Source organism: Crassostrea angulata, chromosome 5 (assembly GCF_025612915.1).
Source record: "Crassostrea angulata isolate pt1a10 chromosome 5, ASM2561291v2, whole genome shotgun sequence".
NCBI lineage: Eukaryota > Metazoa > Mollusca > Bivalvia > Ostreida > Ostreidae > Magallana > Magallana angulata.
In genome coordinates, this window is record NC_069115.1 from 19,710,665 (window position 1) to 19,732,030 (window position 21,366).

General features: G+C 34.1%; 2 protein-coding genes across 2 annotated transcripts; both read left to right on the forward strand.

Annotated features, from left to right (window-relative positions):
• The first annotated feature begins 1,991 nt into the window (after positions 1-1,991).
• LOC128183257 (E3 ubiquitin-protein ligase TRIM71-like) lies at positions 1,992-4,348 on the forward strand. The gene is made up of 2 exons (XM_052852204.1): positions 1,992-2,048; positions 2,347-4,348. Exon 2 carries the CDS (start codon positions 2,381-2,383, stop codon positions 4,049-4,051), a length of 1,671 nt encoding a protein of 556 aa, XP_052708164.1. The 5' UTR covers positions 1,992-2,048; positions 2,347-2,380; the 3' UTR covers positions 4,052-4,348.
• A 5,024-nt stretch (positions 4,349-9,372) lies between these two features.
• Positions 9,373-15,490, forward strand: LOC128185198 (uncharacterized). Its single transcript, XM_052854856.1, has 3 exons — positions 9,373-9,506; positions 14,232-14,487; positions 15,210-15,490. The coding sequence occupies exons 1-3, from the start codon at positions 9,459-9,461 to the stop codon at positions 15,488-15,490; spliced, it is 585 nt and encodes a 194-aa protein (XP_052710816.1). The 5' UTR covers positions 9,373-9,458.
• The last annotated feature ends 5,876 nt before the right edge of the window (positions 15,491-21,366 follow it).

Here is a 21,366-nt window from a genome sequence, read left to right on the forward strand (position 1 = left end):
AACTACTTATAAGAGTATCCTTGTTTCCTTGAGAAGGGTGTGCTGGGTCAATACTGAGTATATATATTTTTCACAGATAAATTTTGAACAAATTTGAAATTCCCGGTAGTAGGCAGAATGTTTACCCTCCCCCCACCCACCCCGAACTTTTATCCTTGAAATCCGCGCCCATGTTTCAAGCTACGATGTATAGTTACACACGATATAATCAGAGTCAAGTTCAATGATCTGCAAATAAGGTTGATGCTGGCAAAATGATTTTGAAAAGGACCATTTGAAGAAAAAAAATCACCTATTCCTATTACCTACCAAGTGATCTCTATTTTAATTTAATTTAAGAAGCTATGGTGTTTATTTACAATTACCCAAACCTAAAAACATTTAACTTGCGGAAACGTATGCTTTGTTGAAATCGGTTCAAATGCTGTTGACACATTGAATTTACTGCGAATTAAACCAAGAAAGACAATTCGTAAATTAAAAATGTCTGTTCGATAGATTTTATCCGCATAGTTACTACCATGATAACATCGACGTAAGATTTTAATACAAGCCCGTAGCCATTTGGGTGGGGGGGGGGGGGGGGGGTCGCGAACAGATTTTCTTGAAATATAATGTATCCCCCCCAAAAAAAAAAATTTCTCGGAGCATATTTAAATACATGTATAAGGTTCTCTTTCAAAATCGAAGCTACGTGTTTGTTATGTTGATTTCAATGATTCTTGTTTCAAAAAATAGTTTATCTATCCAAACACAGTTTTTTTTCTCTATTTTTAATTTTGCCCATCTCTTTCATTTCATTATCTTACTATTCCAGGTGATGAACAAGCAAGTTTCCAAATAAGCCATCAGACCCCCCCCCCCCTCACCCGTCCCCAGCAATATTTAAATTTCTTTAAATTTGCATTGTAAAATTATCAAAAATATGCCTCAGACCCCCACCCCCCCACCCCCCCCCCCGGGGAAACTAAAAAAAAAAACTATCGGATCCTCCCCTGGAAAAAAAATTTCTGGATTTCTGAATCCACGCATGAGCTGGATCACTAAGTACTTCATTCATTGTTTGAATACATATTTTGGGTAATTTTACTATGTATTTGGATTTACAAAGGATGGTGGGGGGGGGGTCCGAATCTCCAAATCCTCCGCCTTTGTAGATCCGTGCATGTTAATATACCAAAAATGTCAGTTGGGGAAGGGGGAGGGTATAGCGCTAATGTGCCTGCGTTTCAGTACGCAAGTTCTCCAGTCCTTTAACCAACATTTTATTTCTGAGATGCATTATTCAGAATTAATATTTGTAAGCTCTTACTGAATACTTCTACCAAATCAATAGAAGTTTCTAGACTATTCAGACTGTTGTATTATCCCAACTTCCCATTTGATTAATTATTTCGTCATTTTTTTTCTGGAAAAAAGGAATAAATAAAAACACTGAAAATATGAATTTTACATACTGCATAGTGTTTTTGACACGTACATGTAGCATTAGAGAGGCAAGAGCGGGGGCCTTCCTAAACAACTTTTTCTCGTAAAAAACCTTTTAATTAAGCAATTAAAAAAAATATCATTGCGTTGCACCCCCCCCCCACCCACCACTTTTTCCATTTAAATAAGTTGAAAAGAAAGTAACGAACAAACGATGTAAAGATTATAAAAGTTTTAATTTATTTAAATTGTTTTTCAGTTGTTGTGGAAGTCGAGACACTGACTGAATCTGATCCAACTGATTGACAGAATGAGATATAGCGTCTGTGTACTCCTACCGTAGATACCTGTAATACAGGTAAAAGGATATAAAGTCTACATGCCAAAAAAAAAAAGAAACCCGACAAATTGAATGATTTTTTTTTCTTTCAGTAGAGAGAGTGATTATTTTATTTGTAAGAAATGCACGGAAACTTTCATAGTATATATGTATAAATAGACGCTCCCTCGTATCCACCACTGCATTTTATCACGTGTCTAGACGGAGCGCATACCAAGGCCATAGCGGCCAGACCAGGAAGTAGATACATGTACCTGAGTCGCCATGTTGGAAAAAGAAGGTTTGTGGTTTGTTTATAAACAAATAACCATTGTTTTTATGAGCTTTTCATAACAAGCGTTTTAGATTTTATCAGTAAAATGTCCTGTTTTATTTGTAATCGCTAAATGGAGTTAAAATGAGCGAAGTGTATATAGATTAATCAAAGGTCACAATACAGAACGTAAACTGGTTAATTTACAACTTGCTAAAGTTCACCTGTTTTTTTTTTCGGGGCGCTCAGAAATAACCAGGTTAATGTACATATTGGATACTTAATTTAGTTGATTTGTGATTTGATGATTTTCAATTATTTTCAGCATTTTCTAAACCAATCTATCAAGGGGTCTGACCATGGACCGCCGTACTTGGGCCCAGGATGTGTTACGGTGTCATCTCTGTGAGACCCCGGGCCCTGCTATGTACTGTGACATTTGCCGAATACATCTGTGTAAAGCCTGTGTGGGGGAACATCTCTCTGATGAATCCAAAGAACACAAAGTGGTAACATTCAGAAAGCGGGGATTTGCACCTGAATGTTCAAAACATTCCAAAAAATTGTGTGAACTTTATTGCGAACGATGTGACTTTCCTATTTGCGTGCAGTGTGTCTCCTCTGGTGAACATTTAGGACACAAAGCAGTTGAAATTTTAAAAAGTCTTGAAACCAAGAAAGATGTACTACAGAGAGATTTAGATGAATTAGAGAAATTAATTTATCCCAAATACCAAGAAATTGTATCTAATATCCCAGTTCAGAAAGCTGATCTGCATCAAAACTCCAAGAAATTAACAACAGCTTTACACAAACATGGAGAAGACTTGCACAGAGAAATAGACACTGCTATTGAGAAATTGAAATCTGACGTGTATGAAATAGAATCCAAACACCTGCTTGTCCTTGATAAGCAGGAAAATGAAATCAAACACAGTATTTATGAAATTACAAAGTGCATTGCTGATCTGAAGAAATTACTGACCTCCAATGATGTCAGCCTTTTCTCTGCTCACAAATCTAGGAATGCTGAATTTAGGAGATTGCCTCCTAAACTCACGGTTTCCTTACCAAAATTCACCCCTCAAAAGATTAACAAAGAACAGATTTATCAGCAGATTGGTTCTCTGTCAGCGTTATCTATCAAAACAGAAGAAAATGGCTACACAATGGATTCTCCCGGTGCTGAGTCCTATCCCCCAGACAAACCGCTCATTGATGTACCACGGATCATCACAGATATAAACACCGAGTATGGAGAATCTAATAGATTATGTAGTGTGTCCTGTCTGAGTGATGATGAAGTGTGGACGTGTGGTGAGGACAACATGATGAGACTCTACAACCTCCACAGGAAACTAGTGAAATCAATCCAAACCAAGTCAGGGATGATACCATGGGACATAACAGTGACACAGAGTGGTGAACTAGTTTATACTGATCCCGATCATAGAACTGTGAACATAGTGAAGAATACACAGATACAGACAGTGATCAGACTACAGGGATGGAGACCTCTCAATGTCTGCAGTACCTCCTCTGGTGACCTCCTGGTTGTCATGATCACTAATGATGAGAAACAAGCAAAAGTTGTGCGTTACTCTGGCTCCACAGAGAAACAAACCATTCAATACAATGACAAAGGACAACCTCTCTATTCATCTGATGTTTACACTAACTACATCAGTGAGAACAAGAACCTAGATATCTGTGTAGCTGACTATATAGCCAGTGCAGTAGTGGTGGTCAATCAGGCCGGGAAACTCCGGTTTACCTACACAGGTCCTCCCTCTACTACCAAGGGACCATTCAGACCAGCCGGCATCACTACAGACAGCCAGAGTCGGATCCTGACAACAGACTGTGACAACCACCGTATCCACATCCTGGATCAGGACGGACAGTTCCTCCGCTACATTGACAACTGTCATTTACAGTATCCATGTAGTTTATGTGTGGACACCAGAGACAACCTCTTTGTGGGTGAATATAAAACAGGTAAAGTGAAGAAAATCCAATATTACATGTAAACAAACTGTGATCATAATGTTACCCGTCAACAAAGTGAACATCAAATAACAATGTAGATAATTATTAACTGATTAGATTTGTAAAATGTTTTATATCAATGGACTGTTTATATATATCAAAAGTAACACAAGTGTGTTTGTTGCATGTTTCATCAAACTATGAAGAATGTAATCATTGAGATACTCTGTATTTATAGTTATGTATAATTATATGCATATGATTACTGTATGTTTCTATATTTTACATACTTTACATGTATATATTAAAAAGGAATGAAATAAAATGTAATTATTCAATATATGTTCAAGAGGTATAGGATAATTTCTTTTCTCTGGAATTTTTTTTTTTTTTTACATTTTTGAATGCCTGGGGATCTACATGTTTATACATATGTATTAGAACTTATAAATATTAGTATTATTTTAGATGCAACCTTTTGATATTTATTCAAGAAATAAGAATCAATATAATATGAATTGGTTAGACATGCATAGACTACCTTTTAAAAGATCTTGGGTCCTTTATGTATGTTAATTTTTGAAGGATAAGAAAAATGTGATATGAAAAAAATTACAGCATTTCCTTTCGCTAAATCTCTAGTATATATATTTTTATGATAGCATTCAAGTCGATGTCAAGAGTAGTTAAATTATCATTGATTCAAGCTTGATGTGTTGCAAAATAGAATAGATTCTAAAGATATTTAATGAACACGGAAATCTTGAAGGTCATGTGGGCCATGTCCAGAGTACATTGTAATTTGACCCTTGACTCAATCAGTAGTATTATCTACTTCCTATGGGTACCAGTGTACTAGTTTGATGTCTGTCCAGCAAAGAGTTCCCCACTTTTTTTGCAAATTTAGACCTATAACCATTAGGCACATAGCAGCACAGAGGGTTTAGCCCCCCACTTTTTCTTGCCGGAAATGTAATAGTTCCTAAATTTACCTTGAAAGATTGAGAAGTTGGAGTAATAGGCATCCTAACCCCCCCCCCCCCCTCACGGATTAGGAATTTCATGATTCGGGAAAAAAAATTTAGGTAAGAAATTTATTTTTAAAAGTATAGGTATCCCCCCCCCCTCCCACGGATTAGGATTTTCATGATTTTAGGAAAAAGTTTTTTTTCTCAATATTTTTAAGGATTAGTCTAGCCCCCCCCCCCCCCCCACTTTCAATTTGCTTCCGACGCCAGTGATAGAGGGCTATGGTTATATCTAACTTGGCAAAAACTCGGTTTTATAGGATCAAACCTATTAATGAGTTATCTCCCTTTGATCAAATTCTCATCTTACGATCTGAAATTTTATTTCGATCGGTACTGGTAGGCCTGCTTAAACTGCTGTGGTTATAAACAATTTTTTTTTCAGAAATCATGTGGTATGCTTTGAAAATTTATGGTTGACATGGTAGTGTTTAAAAGAGAATGGGGGGGGGGTACTAAACCGCATTTTAAAGTCAAGGTTACGGATTAACAAATTAATTGTGCGTTGACATTAGACAAGACATAACGTTATATAATACGACGGTTAATTCAAGAGAATTAAATTTCTGACGTACATGTACACCCGTCATTCATTCAATCATTCATCTCTTTTCATGAATAAAAATAGAGCGGCAATTAATTTGTTTAGAGCGGAAATTGTACATAATGCATTGGCGGATCCAGAGGGGGGGGGGTCCGGGGGTCGGAACCCCCCCCCCCTTTCTCTGGGACATATGAATTTTTTGGAAAACTTGTAATGCCTATTTAAAGGCAATTTTTCCCATATATACTATAAATATTTTAATTATCTCAAATAAATGCTTTTAAAATTGCTCTTTTAAAGAATTTCTTATGCGGGTTATGCTATTTTTCTGGAATGCTAGCTTCCTTCATACCTGAACAAACGAAGCCTTTTTTTGTTTTGTTTCCAAGAATCGGAAGTTACATTACAGAAATACCGTGTAAGGGGTTTATATGTAAACCATTATGTAAATGAACAACTTTTCAAAACTTTCTTGAATTTGATCGCATCTGTACTAGTGCCGGGTGATGTTGCGCACCCATTACAGAGGTCACATCAAGTTCCCTGGGACGACTATTGCTTTTACCATTGTATTACACATGTACAATCTATTCAGCAGATAAAGTATCCCCATTTTTTGTCATATCCTATCATTTAGACCTTTATTTAAGAAGGCAATCGATAGAAATCAAAATTGATAAATAGTTAAGAATTTAAACATCAAAGACATAAAAAAATTACCAAAAAATTCATATTTATAATAGCTTGTCGTAATAAGTCTGGATCATTTTTTTAGTGTTTCTTTCTATTAAGCATAGACGCACGTTCTCATTGCTGAAGACTTGAGTTTTTTTCTAAGGCTAGAAATTGTGCAAATCTTCCTTACCTAACCCAAAACGCTCAATAAATGCAGTGCACTCTGATATTAAAATAGGTATGAAATACATGTAGATATTGACGAGATAACTGTTAATTAAATTTACGCACGGAAAACATTCAAAAGGCCTTGTTTATTGACAAATAATGAATTTTACATGTATTGATTATCATCAATTGGAACCCCCCCCCCCTTTTCCAAATTGCTGGATCCGCCTCTGTAATGGTGTACTTATCTTTTATTAACATGTCCTTAATGATTTAAAAATTCTTGTTATAATCATTTCACCTGCCACATCCCCCCCCCCCCCCCGAAAAATTACCGTTGGATACGTTCGTAAAATTTATACATAAAAACATGGAAGCGTGTTGACTAAGGATACAGGTACGTAGCACATGAGGGGGGGGGGAGGGGGGAGGGGGGTCAGCAGAGGGCTCCTGTCCCCCTCTCCCCATCTTTTTGTCGCAGCAGAGATTTTTCTAAATTTACGTATAAAAAAGCGACCCCCCCCCTTTTTAGACGAAGTGAACAATTGAAGTTAAAATGAGAAAATGAACAGGAAAATTGAAGTTATTTGTGTTCTACACTATCCCCTCCCCCTCACTCCTCCCCGGTTTAGGATTTTCATGATTTTGCTTTTATTTTTTTTTACTGTCACAAGAATTTTTGAATGAGCCTGGCCTGTTTAATATTTGACTCATGAAATTTAACTAGAATGCCTACAGTCTTTCCAAAAACGGCATTAAATGATGTCAAATTAAATGTAGGTATCGGGATTACTTTTTCCATGACTTAATAAAGAATAAGACTTCCCGCTTACCAACCCTCTCCCCAATTAATAAATATACAGTTGTTTTAATAATTACTTGATTTTTCCTAACTTAAGTATTTTGTAAAAAGGTCAATATGAGTTTTATCAGGGACGTATATCCCAGGCACGTAGCATCGTGTTTGATAAAACTCCCTGATTTGTTACTTATTTCCTTCATATTAGATAAAAATTGACAACACAAAAATATGATTTTTCATTGTGTTTACCAAATATTTAAGTCCCGGTTCATCCTATCAAACACAGCTAATGTTATACAGCATTATTGAAAGAATTTATTACAATTACAATATAAACAATAAAATGCTTTCCTTGGTCATTCATGCAGGGTATGAAGGTAGTGACCTTGCAGGAAATAAATCAAATTACAATAATGTAATACCCGCACGTCAGCGGGTAATGTATTTTTTTCTGCAATGATCGCTTCCTTCATACATGTAACACGCGCGTGAGTCACATTTTATTGTTTATATTTCTATCTTTTTAATAAATCAATGAATTGATCGTAAATATTAATAGTATATGTAAATTTAGAGCATAACTAAATTGTTGTTGATGTACATCAGTGAACGTTTAGATGAAAGGAATAGTCAAGTCGTCTTATATGGGAATTTGAGTCTGTCATCATCAAAGTAATTTCGTGCAGTCCGTGATTTTTCATAGGTTGCTGAAAGTGGCGACTGATCTTTAAACTGGTTAAAATTGGATCGTTGAGATTTCAGTCCTGTCAGTTTCTTAACAGCTGTGAATTACAATTAATTTCCGTAAGAAATAGAGAGAATCATACTAATGGGTGCTTGTGGACAGGACCGTGCATTCTTCCCCTTTTAATCAATATATATTTTTTTTAATTTTAATTTTTCATTTCTTATCTCTAACAACCTCTTATATAGTTTTTCGTCTCAAGTCGACAATAACAGAAATGTCACGACTGGTTGTTATTTTCTATTCACTTTCGCTCTCCATATGTTGAACGTAGACGTCGGGCAAGTATTCCGAGACATATAAATATAATCTCTGCTCATTGCAAAAAACATGCAATAGGAGATGAATTCCATTACATACTTAGAGCTCTGTAATTCATTGCAACAAGAACGCATTCTAAGTTTATTCGAAAAAAAAATATCAAAATAAAAAATGCTGTTAGTTTTAAATTCATAATGTCTAGTTCAAAACAGTGTTGTTGTTGTTGTTGTTGTTTTTTTGTATTTTTTTTTTAATCTTTTTAAAAAAGGAAATTATGCTCTTTTATTAGAAAGATAATCAAGACCCCCCCCCTCCCCTCGGGTAAACGGATTTAGCTTTTATACGTATTTTGTTTTTTTCTTTCGTGCATTCGTCCACTCCCCCCCCCCCCCCCAGTATATATAGACCCCTGGGATTTTATTCATTTTGTTAAAGTAAATTATCCTTTTAGGACATATTTCTAATCTAATTTATACATTCATCGCACACAATTACCTAAAACAAACATTTTTTTTTTTTTAAATCAGACCCGCTACATACATGTATATCATATACACAGATTTAAAAAAAATGTTTGTTTTAGGTAATTTTGGGCAATGAATGAATAAATTAGATTTGAAATATGTCATGAAAGGATAATTTAATTTTAAAACAGAGTAAAGTCCCGTGGGTCTTTATAATTGGGGGGGGGGGGGGTGGAAGGGGGGGGGGGGGTCAGTCCTATGATTTTTCCGACTAAGGTTCAATCGGAATAAAACATACATTTTGTGGTAAAGCATTTTTCATAGAAAATTTTTTGTTGTAAATACCATAACAATCTGCACAGGATCGATAGTCTAAAAAAAAGAAGGTAACAATTATTCATACTTTATTCATGTACTTTAAAATTATGTATTTTCGTGGTCCCGTGAATGAATAACTAAAATGAATTGCAAATTCGACTTCTAAAAATGGATTGCATAAAAATAAATTGCTTTTAAAAATAAGATGAAAAATAAAAAAAATATATTTTAATTTACCGATTTAAATCAACATAACCCCCCCCCCCCCCCCAAAAAAAAAAAAACCCACACAAACCGTTTATATAGTAGTCGGGTTCAGAAAACAAAAAACATCGAGATCGTCATACAGTGTTTTTTTCGCACAAAGTTGTTGGGAGAGGCTCGAAAAAATATTACTTATGAGAAACTTATTTGTTTGTTATTAGTGAGAAGGACATAGCCACATGTTTTATTCGGCGATATGTGTGACGTTAGCTGTTTTTATATCTTTGGTAAGTTAACGTTTTTATTGAGTTGGTCGATTATAGACATATTGTTTGTAAACATCTTTTCAAAATACAGGTATAGTATAACAAATTGAAAGATGTTTTGACGTCAAAATTGAACGTCAGTTGTATAAAGTTGAAAACCTGTGCATTAATTGTGCTGAAAAATGCATCTTTGTTTTAAGTATCTTGATCAGTTACTCTTTCGTAAAGAAATAGATCTGACCCCCCCCCCCCCCACAACAACAACACACAAGCCACATATGTCAGCATTCAAGCTTAAAAACTTACAGTTTTGTATATAGGCTTACTAATAACTAAGAAAACGTTTGGTACAATGTGATATTTTTATCAACATATTGATTGTTCATAACTTATGAATACCAGTTAAATCAGGTATCTTTTTACTTGCACACTAGAAAAAGAAAAGAAAACCCACTGAAAAATCACCAGGTCGTCCATGTAAATGAAACAGCAATCACAGGTTTTGATCACGTTAATTGTCAGAGGTGTACTTGTATGCTGGTCAGTTTCTCGTAAACGTGCTTAAAAATAAAAATGCATTAATATAGCAATTGTCATAAATGCATCAAAAGTTCATTTGATATGGTAGAATGGGTTATTTTTAGTTTTGTAAATATGTATGTTTGGTAATCAATATGAATTTGAGCTGTCGCAGGGGTTCAAATTTTTCCCTTTGACCAATTAAGTCATCAACAAAAATACAGTATTGCTGATGTTCTTTATCATGATTATAGGGTTAAAAAGGTCATTTACTGTCAAAGGTTAAGCAGGTCATTATGAATATTTTGAGTTTCTTGACATGTACATTTATCATGTTTGTAGTACATGTACATGTAAGATATGGATAAAATCACAGGAAGACAAACTGAGTACAGGGGTAAAATTGCTTCATAGTTTGTTTTAAAATAATCATATATTATTTACTAACTTGAAATTTAAAATCAGCTGTAATGAGGCTGGTTGATAAAGGATCAAATTAAAGTCTGATGTTATGCAGGGCAATGCTGATTTCTTTCTTCTGTTAGTTTGCAATTTTATTTGAAATCAATATTTAATTATTGTTGTATTAATATGTAGATAATGTATGTTGAAGTTTAAATTTGCCATGATTGTGAATATCATTATGATTAGTGAATTGCCATGATTACAGAGATTAATTGTTAATCAGAAATCAAAATTGGTTTATGTACGAAATTTTATGAAAGATTTATTGAGATTTGGAAAATACAAATTGTGTATTTAATTTGTTACTAATATTATTACAAGTGTACACATTCATGTACCAGTGTATACTTAAATTTGCTACAAACATGCCTGTATCCTTCACTATGGCCAAAATTTATTATAAAGGGTACCTTGTACTTCTAGAAAATATCAGATATTCAATTACCTAGTTTTATTTTGAAAAACCATAGCTTAAAGATATAGTCGTATGTAAGCAACAGATAATCTGATATCCACATAGTATGGAACATATCATATTTCAAAGCTGGAGAATGGCTTATCCACGGATAACATTGTTGTATAAGGCAGGTGTGTCATGTATAGTGTAAATGGAGAAAAACAAGATCTCTCGATCTAAATACTTGGTAATTTGGTTATATATACTTGGGTGTGATGAAGGACAAACCTAGTACTTTACCCTTTAAAGTGTGACTTGTGAGAAATATATTTGTATGCATAGCAGATTGATTACAACTTCAATATTCATTAACCCAATAATCAAAGTGTCCTAGATTTGTTTATAAGTACATATACATGGTATATAATACATGTACATGCAGTTTCTTGACTAGTTTTCACTGTAGTTTAGCATTTCCCTTGGGACCTGATATATTTGAAAAAAAAAGATTTGAAAAAATGTACTCTAGAGATGCCTGTAGAAAACTTGCTTATTTTTAATATGCTGTATATGTGCACATATCAGCATGTAAGAGGAAGGTTAATGGTTTAAGCTTAGTAACCGATTTACCTTCCTACTGAACTATCAGAAGAATGCATTAAATGGTGGCAACACACTTTGCGACTTCATCCATTCGTTGTAAAACACCTGTTTGTGCACCTGTTTTATAATGAGACAACTGAGACAGCGTACTAGGTTCACATACAGGTGGTAAAAGGGCTCATTTTCAATAAATTATCTGTATGTTGAATCAATTGAATATTGATTCAGTGACATATATATACATGTACGTGTATAACAGTATATTATCACTATGTATCTGGATTCATTTTCATTTGCTTAGAAACATGTACTGTTGATGTTTCTGAGCATATAAAGCAATGAATATGTTTGGGGCTACAAAACACAGAGTGTTAATTCTCTTAACCAGCCATGCATCATCATGGCCCCTCTGTCTTCCATCGTCCAATGATTAAATCGTGACCAACAGTCCAATACATACAGATGACACATACACACACAGTGTACAAAGTACGTGGAGTAGAGTACTAGCTAGTATATAGACCACGTAATAAAATACCTCAATCCATGGATGTGCATAATTGATTCATATAGACCAGGTGGTCTATGAGTAATCATTGTTAATGATAAAAGAAACACCTGTAAGCAATATGCTACAATGTTACATGTATTTTGTACACTAGGCAGTATCCCCTCTGTAGTCAGAGGGGGTTTCAGGTATCCAAACATGCGGGATCCAGAAATGTTTTCCATAGGGGGTCCAGTTCTCATATTCAAGCTTGCTTGAGGAGTACGAGGCAGATTTTGTGTAATTTTACAATGTAAATATAAGAAATTAAAATTTTCTGGGGGATGGAAGGGTCCCAGGCTTTTGGGGGGGGGGGGGGGGGCTCTGGATCCATGCATGCCAACTATTGTGAAATGTATTGTTTAGGATATATGATTGTGTTTAAACAATTTTCAAAATGCTAATTAGAGAATATCATAAATAGGTTAGTACATGTATATGTTAATTAGGATAGACCCAAATTTGACTAATTGGAATATACAGGCACACATTCGAAACTGCTGTTTCCCCTTCACCAATCTGTTTGACAATATCAGAGCATAACTCTTTTTATCCATTTATATAGTTTAAAACTTAACATTCACTAAAATCTGAAACAGAATTACATGTATATATATATTTACATACATGGACATATCTATGAGATCTTGAACCATTAACACATTTAAGAGCCTAAATCAGTTCAGTGTTTTAATTTTGACTGTGCTAATATTAAACAATGTTGAATTGTTTTTCCTGGAGAGATCATTGTACTATTGACAGCTAGAAACCAATATTGCTTATCAGTCCATAGGTTAAGTACAATATAAACCCTTGTATACTCTGTGTATGTGTCAGCCTAGCCCCGGGGGTGAGTGCATGTAATTCATGGTCCGCCCCCCGGGGACAGGACAGAAACACTGACACAGAGAAAATCAGGAAGATTATAATAGTAACAACACTTCCTATAACTGTTATTGATAAACAAGCTTTAAGTTTGGTTATTTTTACATTATGTTTTTAAAATACAATACACAATTAATGTAATTTACATATTCATGACACTGTACACATCTGCATGTACCCGTTCACTCAAGAGGTTAAGTGTGACCCTTCCTTGTGGATTATCATCTTATCATGATTTATATCTGTTCAGTATTTTTTTGTTTCAAATGATTGTGTGGCCACTGAAGAAGACAACATGATGCACATGTTAAATTCATTTCTCAAAACAAAAATTAATGTGCTTATAAATATGACATTGATTTTCTTAGTTATTGACATGGAGAAAATGCTCAATTTCTGAATGGATGCTAGTTCATGACTTTCGACTTTAATGGAGATGTGTAACTATGAAATATGATTAAATAAAAAAGATTGCCAACATGTTCACTGCAAACAAAAATATAGGAGCTACATAAACAAGTTTAAAGATGCCCAACATGTACTCCTACATGTAGAAATGAAATAAGACCTTAGGAAAGGCAGGCCTGTATCATTCCAGTTGATTGATTTCATCAACCGATCTGATCATGAAATCGTGTAATCTGTCAGTTGTGAATTTACGCATTTATGACCTCTGACCTTCAGTTCAGACGTCATTCAATGCATGAGTAAATCTAGTATTTGACAAAATGTGAATTGAGTTTTTAATTGAAAAAAAAATCAGTTGATTAATAAATGTAAATCGGGTCTGGAAAAACCTGTACATTTTGCGTACCACTGATGCATATAATCACTTCACAATGTAGGATACGTGACGTAAAATGTTCAAAACTTATAGCTTGAACTACATTTTTTTTATGCTAGTTTAATCTCATTTACTGAACTGCGTAAAGCATATTTTTCAAAATCCAGTGAATAGATTTTTTTTTCTCCACAAAGTGAAAAAGCACAATTAGCTGCAAATAAAGCAAATCATAATTTTTCTACCCGTATTAACCCACTATTATATACAGTATACAATATCTACTCCTATACACTAGCTGTTCAAGTTTTTTGTAATTTAAACTTTTAATGTTACAATGTATTATGTAATTTTATGAACTGAACTGAATCTACAATTGTTTATTTGAATAGATACATGTAGGTCCACTCCCATTGAAGAAGCTGTTCCTCCCCCTTTAAAATATATCAAATGAACATTATATAATTATATATACCGTATGTTTTTTTCAATAATCATGATAATATTTACCTAATATGTTTTTTCTTAATTTTTTTTTTTAATGAATAGGTCCACTCCCAAGAGACTGTCTCCACCTCGACCTCTGAGTATGAGCTGACGGTCAACATCACGGGCACCGACCCCAGTAAAGAGTACCGCCTGGGCTACGGAACCACCCCCGATAACCTGACCTGGGTCGAGCTGGCTGGGGGTGATGCTGCCACCTACCTCCTGTATCCAGTCATTGGACTCAGCCCCGGGGTCACGTATAGGGTCAAGGTCGAAAAATCTGGGGCAGAAATCTACAATCAGGAGGTCACAACCAGTATGTGTTAATCTCTTTGTGTTGTTTACACCCACACCTAAAAAAAAACTAAGTATGGATGGATAAAACATGTAACATGGATTCTTACAAAATTTTACTTTTAAAGATTGACAGTTGTGATGAGTAGGCTATTTGTATTTCACTTATTAGAAGAAGTTTTTTTTTTTTTAATGTTGGAAGTGGGTTCAGGGTTTCTAGAATTATGATGATGCTCAGATTAGCAAAATTTGAATCATGAAATGATGTGTATTTGAATTATTAAGTTATGGTATTTCTTACTCTTAACTAATTTTAAAACTTTTAAAGAGGGAAATATTTATTGGTATATACTTGTAACAAAACTTGAGAAGACACGCACTGTGGTTGCCACTGGTTTCTTTTACATTCATTGATTAGAGTGCCAATTTTCATAGATTTTATTGTTAAGTCGATCCACCAAATGAAATGTAAGATCTGACAACGTTTCATATTGCTAAGACCATGTATAGTCAACTGATAAATGTATGTCTTCTCTTAACAGTAAACTGTGAATTTTGACACAACACACGAAAATTGATGCCCTTGCATGAAAATTGATGAAACCACAGGGTTAATATATCAACTGTTTTTTTGTAAAACTCAGGGAAATCAAACCAATTATAAACTTGGAAGATAAATAAAATAAAATCCTTGTTACATAGTGATTTATTGGCTAACAATGTTTTTTTTTTTTTAGTTATTAGACCCACTACCACCAGTGAACATCCTGGTCACATCAGCAGGAACCCACTTCCTGACCATCACCTGGGAAACGGACACCAGAAGCACCCAGGATGGGGGCCGAGTTCTGTTATCCTCCAACGGGTCAGAGGTTATGACCTTTGAAGCGACCTCTGGAAAACAGGTCAATGCCACGAACCTTCAGCCCGGGGTCAGGTATTCCATCAGTGTGATAGCGCTCACTAGAGGGAAGGCCAGCATGGAGTCCAAGCCGACAACACCGTGCCCCTACCCCCCACTCTGACCTCTGCACAGGCCGTGGACACCAAGACCCTGATGATTACCTGGACTACCCAGGGAGACCATGTAAGGAGGTTTCTGTTAAAGACACAACATCATCAAACACACCATATGGTTTTATCCAATTTTTACTAACTCACTGTACTAAAAAGTTACATGAATATAAAAGAAAGAGTTATCCAACCTTGCATATAAGTGATATTTTCCATTTATATCTGAACTGATACATTTAACCTGTATTTGATTTTAAGAAGTAAAAGTTTTGTTTGTCATGTTTGTGCATACTGATAAATCAGGATGTGAATCAGATCACTGGAGCTCAATAATTTAACTTTATTTTTTTTTTTAAATTGCAGAAAAGTTTTGACTCCAGGCCCTGAAGGCAATTAAAGTTTACCAAGTTCACATTTTATCTCTGTCTCACTTTTACAATTTAAAGAAATGTATCATGATAAAGTAAAAGTGAAGAACTGAGCTCATTTAAAGTTTCATGTCCCCAGGGGCTGGTACAGTCTCTAAACAATGGTACAGTTAGTCTGACTCTTAACCTTTTTCTGACCTTACTTTTTCAGGGAAAATATTTTTTTGAAAGTTGATGGGATGGAGAACGTTTTAATGAAAAATCCATTGTATTTATGAAAATTATGACTATACTAGTACTGTCCGTAGAGGATAATGTTCTTCTGATATACATTATATTATAAAATAGCCTTTTGTTATGACAGCCTGTGGATGATGAGCATGTTACATGTATGTATTAAATATATTCATTCTCCCCACAGGATGATGTGCTTCTGACAGCCATCTACAACGACACGACCAATGAGGAGAAGACCCAGAAGCTGACCTGTAGGATGCTGTTCACGTTCTGCCTGGTGGACGTCCTCGGGGTGCAGGGGCAGAAGCTGCTGATCCAGGGCTACACCACCCTGGGGCAGAGGCAGAGTAGTCCCTACAGCACCTACCACTCCACAAGTAGGTTTAGACAGGGTCTGGTCAAAGGGGTATTATATGCACTACTCTAATATGTATGTACTGTGTCTTCGAGTATTCATTTAGTAGGGATAGGACGATCCACCGGTGCACCAGTGCATCACGGTATTTATTTTGACGATATTTGGATCGATACATTTACCATTAATACAACGATACCTAAGCGACCTTTTTTTATTTTCCAAAATGTCCGAGCTTCATATATCGGCTATTTTTAGTCCACGCGCCTAATATGAAAGTACAAAGATGGCAGAATACCTCGTAAAGTTGTCAAAAATGTTAAGAAGCTAAATCTGGAGTGTGAAAAACTTTTGGATTACTTGTTTAGGAAAAAGTAGTGCATAAGAGACTTAAGTAATTTGTAAATTGTGCAACGGTCATTTTTGATATAATAAAATAACTTTGGACGTGCGGTAATACATCGACAAATTTAATAAATTTTAAACCCTTATTCATGTTTTCATTTCATTTCAATGTATTGTGATATATATTGTATCGGGTCTCATGTATCGTGATATATATAGAATCGGCTAAGTACAGTATCGTCCCAGCCCTATCATTTAGTTACATGCCTACCACTCCACAAGTAGGTGTAGACAGGGTCAACAGCTGGTCAAAGGGGTCTTATAATTACCATTCTGATATACATGTATATGTACCGATATTGTATCCGGGAGTATATATATATTCATTAAGTTACATGCCTAACACTCCACAAGTAGGTGTAGTCATGGTGAAAGGGTGTACAGTCTTATTTTTCTGGTCTAATATATATGTACTGTAGCTGGGAGTATTCATTAAGTTACAACACGTATGGAGAAAAACAAGATCTCTCTAAATACTTGATTATACTTGGGTGTGATGAAAAACAGACCTAGTTCTTCACCATTTACAGTGTGACTTGTGAGAAATATATTTGTATGCATAGCAGATTGATTACAACTTCAATATTCATTAATCTCTTATTCAAAGTGTTTTAAATGTGTTTAATGTATACATGCAGTCTCAATGAATGATTATTTTTCACTGTTGTTTTATCAGCATTTCCATTATTATATATTTCAAAAAAGATTTTAAAGAAGAATACATTGTTCTCAAGAGATGCATGTGCATGTGGAAAAATTGCTTATTTTATGCTGTATACATCATCCATTCATTGTAAAATACCTATTTTTGCACATGGTTTATAATGATACACCTGAGACAATGTAGGGTCTGATAGGTAAATGTGCTCATTTTCGATCACATGTACTTTTTCTCTAGTTTTTTCTGACTATATGTTGAATCAATTAAATATTGATTCAGTGACATATTGTGTACATGTATATTATTACAATGTGTCTGGATTCATTTGCTATAAACATGTACTGTCATCCAATTTAACACATTCATTTGCTATAAACATGTACTGTCATCCAATTATTAAATTGTGACCAACAGTCCAATACACACAGATGATGCATACACACACAGTGTACAAAGTACATGAAGTAAAGTACTAGCTAATACATGTTTATGTAGAGACCACATATTAAAATACATGTATCTCAATTTATGAATGTGCATACTTGATTCATATAGAAATGTTAGTCAATGAGTAATCATTGTTAATGATAAAAGAAACACCTGTAAGCAATATGCTACAATGTAACATGTATTTTGTACAGTACCTCCCCCAAAGTCAGAGGGTCAGAGGAGGTTTCAGTATCCAAACATGCAGGGATCCAGAAATTTTTTCCAAAGGGAGTCCATTGCTCGTTCATGTTTTTTAATTTTATTTTTTTTTTGGGGGGGGGGGTTGAGGCATAGTTAGTACCTGTACATAGTTTACTTTTTATTTACAATGAATAGGTCCATGCACTCTTAAAAGACTGTCTTTACCTCGACCTCTGAGTATGGAATGACGGTTAACATCACCATGATCATGGGCACACTGCCACAAACCCCAGTGACTAGTTCTGTCTAGTAGGCTATGGAACCAACCCCCAGAACTTGACCTGGATTAAGCTGGCCTGAGGTGACGCTGCCACCTACCTCCTGTACCCGGTCATTGGACTCAACCCCGGGGTCACTTATAGGGTCAAGGTCGAAAAATCCGGAGCAAATATTTTACAGTCAGGAGGTTTAAACCAGTATATGTGTAACTCATGTATCTTTTTTAATGATTGTGTTGTTTACATTCAAAAAAATTACTAAATTTTTTTAAATCTTTAGTTAGTGAAAAAAAAAGAAAGGATGGGGAATTTGTGTGCTGTCTTGTTAAAATTTATGTTTTGATTAGTATACATGAATGTAAGTTATCAAGTAAAGAAAATGTACTCAATTTAGCAGAAGTTACATATTCTTAAGAAAAATATAGCTTATTCAAGCATGTTAAAAAAGAAAATACAGCCAAATGTACTGTTAATACATTAATTTACTGTATTTGGTTTGTGAATTTTCAAGAGACCATTGTTATAGTCACATGCTTTATATTTGAAATTCATAGGTTTCGAAACTGCAGTGAAGATTTCCTGTTTCCATTGACTTATGTAATTGAAAATATGGAAGATGACGATATTTTAGACTCGCAGTATCAGATCCTGTTTGGCAAGTTTCTACAGATGTTTGGAATAGCTACATGTATAATGTAAGTACATGTAAATGAATGGACTTTGAAACACCAGGTTTAATTATACTACTGTAACATGTAATTTGTTCAATCTTCTTAATTATTAAGAAATTCAGCTTTAGACCCAGAATGTTTGCTTTTAACAACCAGAGGGGTATTATAGTGTAAGATATACTGTCATACCTTATACAGTGTATTTTCCAGTTAATAATATGAATAAGGTAAAACAAATCATTTTTAGATTGATTCACTTAGAAGAATGTTTTCTTTTTATCCCCTTGACCTCTTTTTGTAATTCGTTTTTTCCCTTATTGTAATTGTGTACCTGTTGGCCGACAAAGTGTGTAAGAGTAGATATCCCAATCAATGATTGATTCTGAGGTCACAAGGTCTACTACTTAAGCATTCATTGGTTGACTAAAGTTGTACTCCTTATATCTTAGGGAGTAAATATAATCCCATTTCAAGGTCACAAGGTCAAAGGTTAAACAATCTAGACATGAATAGAGTCTGAGATATATTAATTTGCAATTATTGTTAAAAAATGTAACATGAAGGAAATATAGAAATTGTGTCTGCATGCCATTGTAAACATGTTAAATTGTTGAAATTGTAAATACAGGCATGTTGCAAATTTTAATAGCTACAAATTAAAAAGATGGATAAATAGAATTAATGCACTGTTCATATTTAAAAACTGAAAGTTGTAAATTGAAAACATTCATTCTGAATCTGTTTACCGTAAGTGCAATGTGTTTGCATTTGATCATGCAGTATAGATTACACCATTTCTTGTTTGTCTGACCCGCGAGCTCGTATTTAAAGAAAACTATAAAAAATAAATTAATTTTCTGCATTCAGAAAACTATGCACTCTTTTCCATTCTATTTCTTCACTTATTTCGTATTTTAAATCATTTTTAATTAATAAATCAGAAATAAGTAAAAAAAAAAAATTGTCCGCGCAGATTTATTTATGTACAGCCTAAAAATTTTGCCTACAAAGAATAATAATTTTATTATTGAATCGCTCACTCACTCGTACTTTTTTCATTAGATGTCCGATGAACTAAAAATTATATTGTTGTGGCCTTACATATACATGAACATTCGCATTGTCATATTCCCTGATTCAATGCTTTATGTATTATTTTAATGACACAGTTATATAATTAAAATTGAACAATATCCGCCCCTTGACTGCAAGCTTTACAATAATATTGTTAACTCATACACATATCAATGATGTCATTTTACTTCTTTTACAGGTTCGGTTTACTCTTCTTATTGTAAATGAAACAACTAAGGAAATGTTGAAAACATCGGAAGGAAGGGGACCTGTACATTTTGAGGGACTGGTAGAAAACCCTGGGTTTAACTGAAGTAAACAGATGAACTAACTTAAGAGAGAGGAGAGAGAGGAATTGTTGAAATGTCTGCTTTATGTTGGAATGATGCAAAATAGATTTTAAAAATCGAATTGTGTCTTAAATATTTTTTAAAATATAATTTACATTTATCTGCATGGTACTTAAAGAGACTTGGACGTGATTTAAGATCAACAATTTTATTTTTATTTTTTATGGATAAAAGGGTTTACTGGTGCATTTTAAATGATTAACCAAAATATAGAATGTTAAGTTAAATTACAAGCGAGATACAGATGTAAGAATTGATTGTTATGTAAACAAAGCTTGAGTCTCATAGTTGTTTACGAAAAATGTAATGTTGAGAATTGCCATTTCTTAGACAAAATGACATGTAAAAACAATCTAAACTAATTCAATATCTTTATAAATACTTTTATCAACATAAGAAAGATGCATTTGATTGAAATTTACACCAATATAACACACATGTAAAAATGACAATATTTGAGATTTGTTTACAAAACAAAGAATTAGGAACTCTGTATTTTGATTATAACTTGATATTTGACTTTATAATTTTGACATAGCATTTGTGAAATTTATGTCTTGTACTCGTACTAATGTAAAAAAAAAATCTGAACAAAATTATGTTATTTTATTATCAAAATATTCAGTCTGATATAATAGTCTGTCTTCCATAATTCTACTTCATCCTATTTTCATTGTTTATATTGTATATTTATACTTATTCAATATTTATTAACTAATTATCTTTGCATTTATAAAATGCATCTCTGACTTGTGAACTGTATATATAATGACTGACCTCATGTACCATTTCTTGGTTTGAACTGAATTGAATTGAATTGAGTTATCCCCCTTTCATCAATTGATAGAGTGTCAAACC

Excerpts from the sequence above, each read along its gene's own strand:
- LOC128185198 (XM_052854856.1), top strand. The coding sequence starts at position 9,459 with ATGTTTTATTCGGCGATATGTGTGACGTTAGCTGTTTTTATATCTTTG. Across the intron at positions 9,507-14,231 it reads TAGCTGTTTTTATATCTTTG|GTCCACTCCCAAGAGACTGT; the intron begins GTAAGTTAACGT and ends TTTAATGAATAG. Across the intron at positions 14,488-15,209 it reads CAATCAGGAGGTCACAACCA|ACCCACTACCACCAGTGAAC; the intron begins GTATGTGTTAAT and ends TTTAGTTATTAG.
- LOC128183257 (XM_052852204.1), top strand. The coding sequence starts at position 2,381 with ATGGACCGCCGTACTTGGGCCCAGGATGTGTTACGGTGTCATCTCTGT.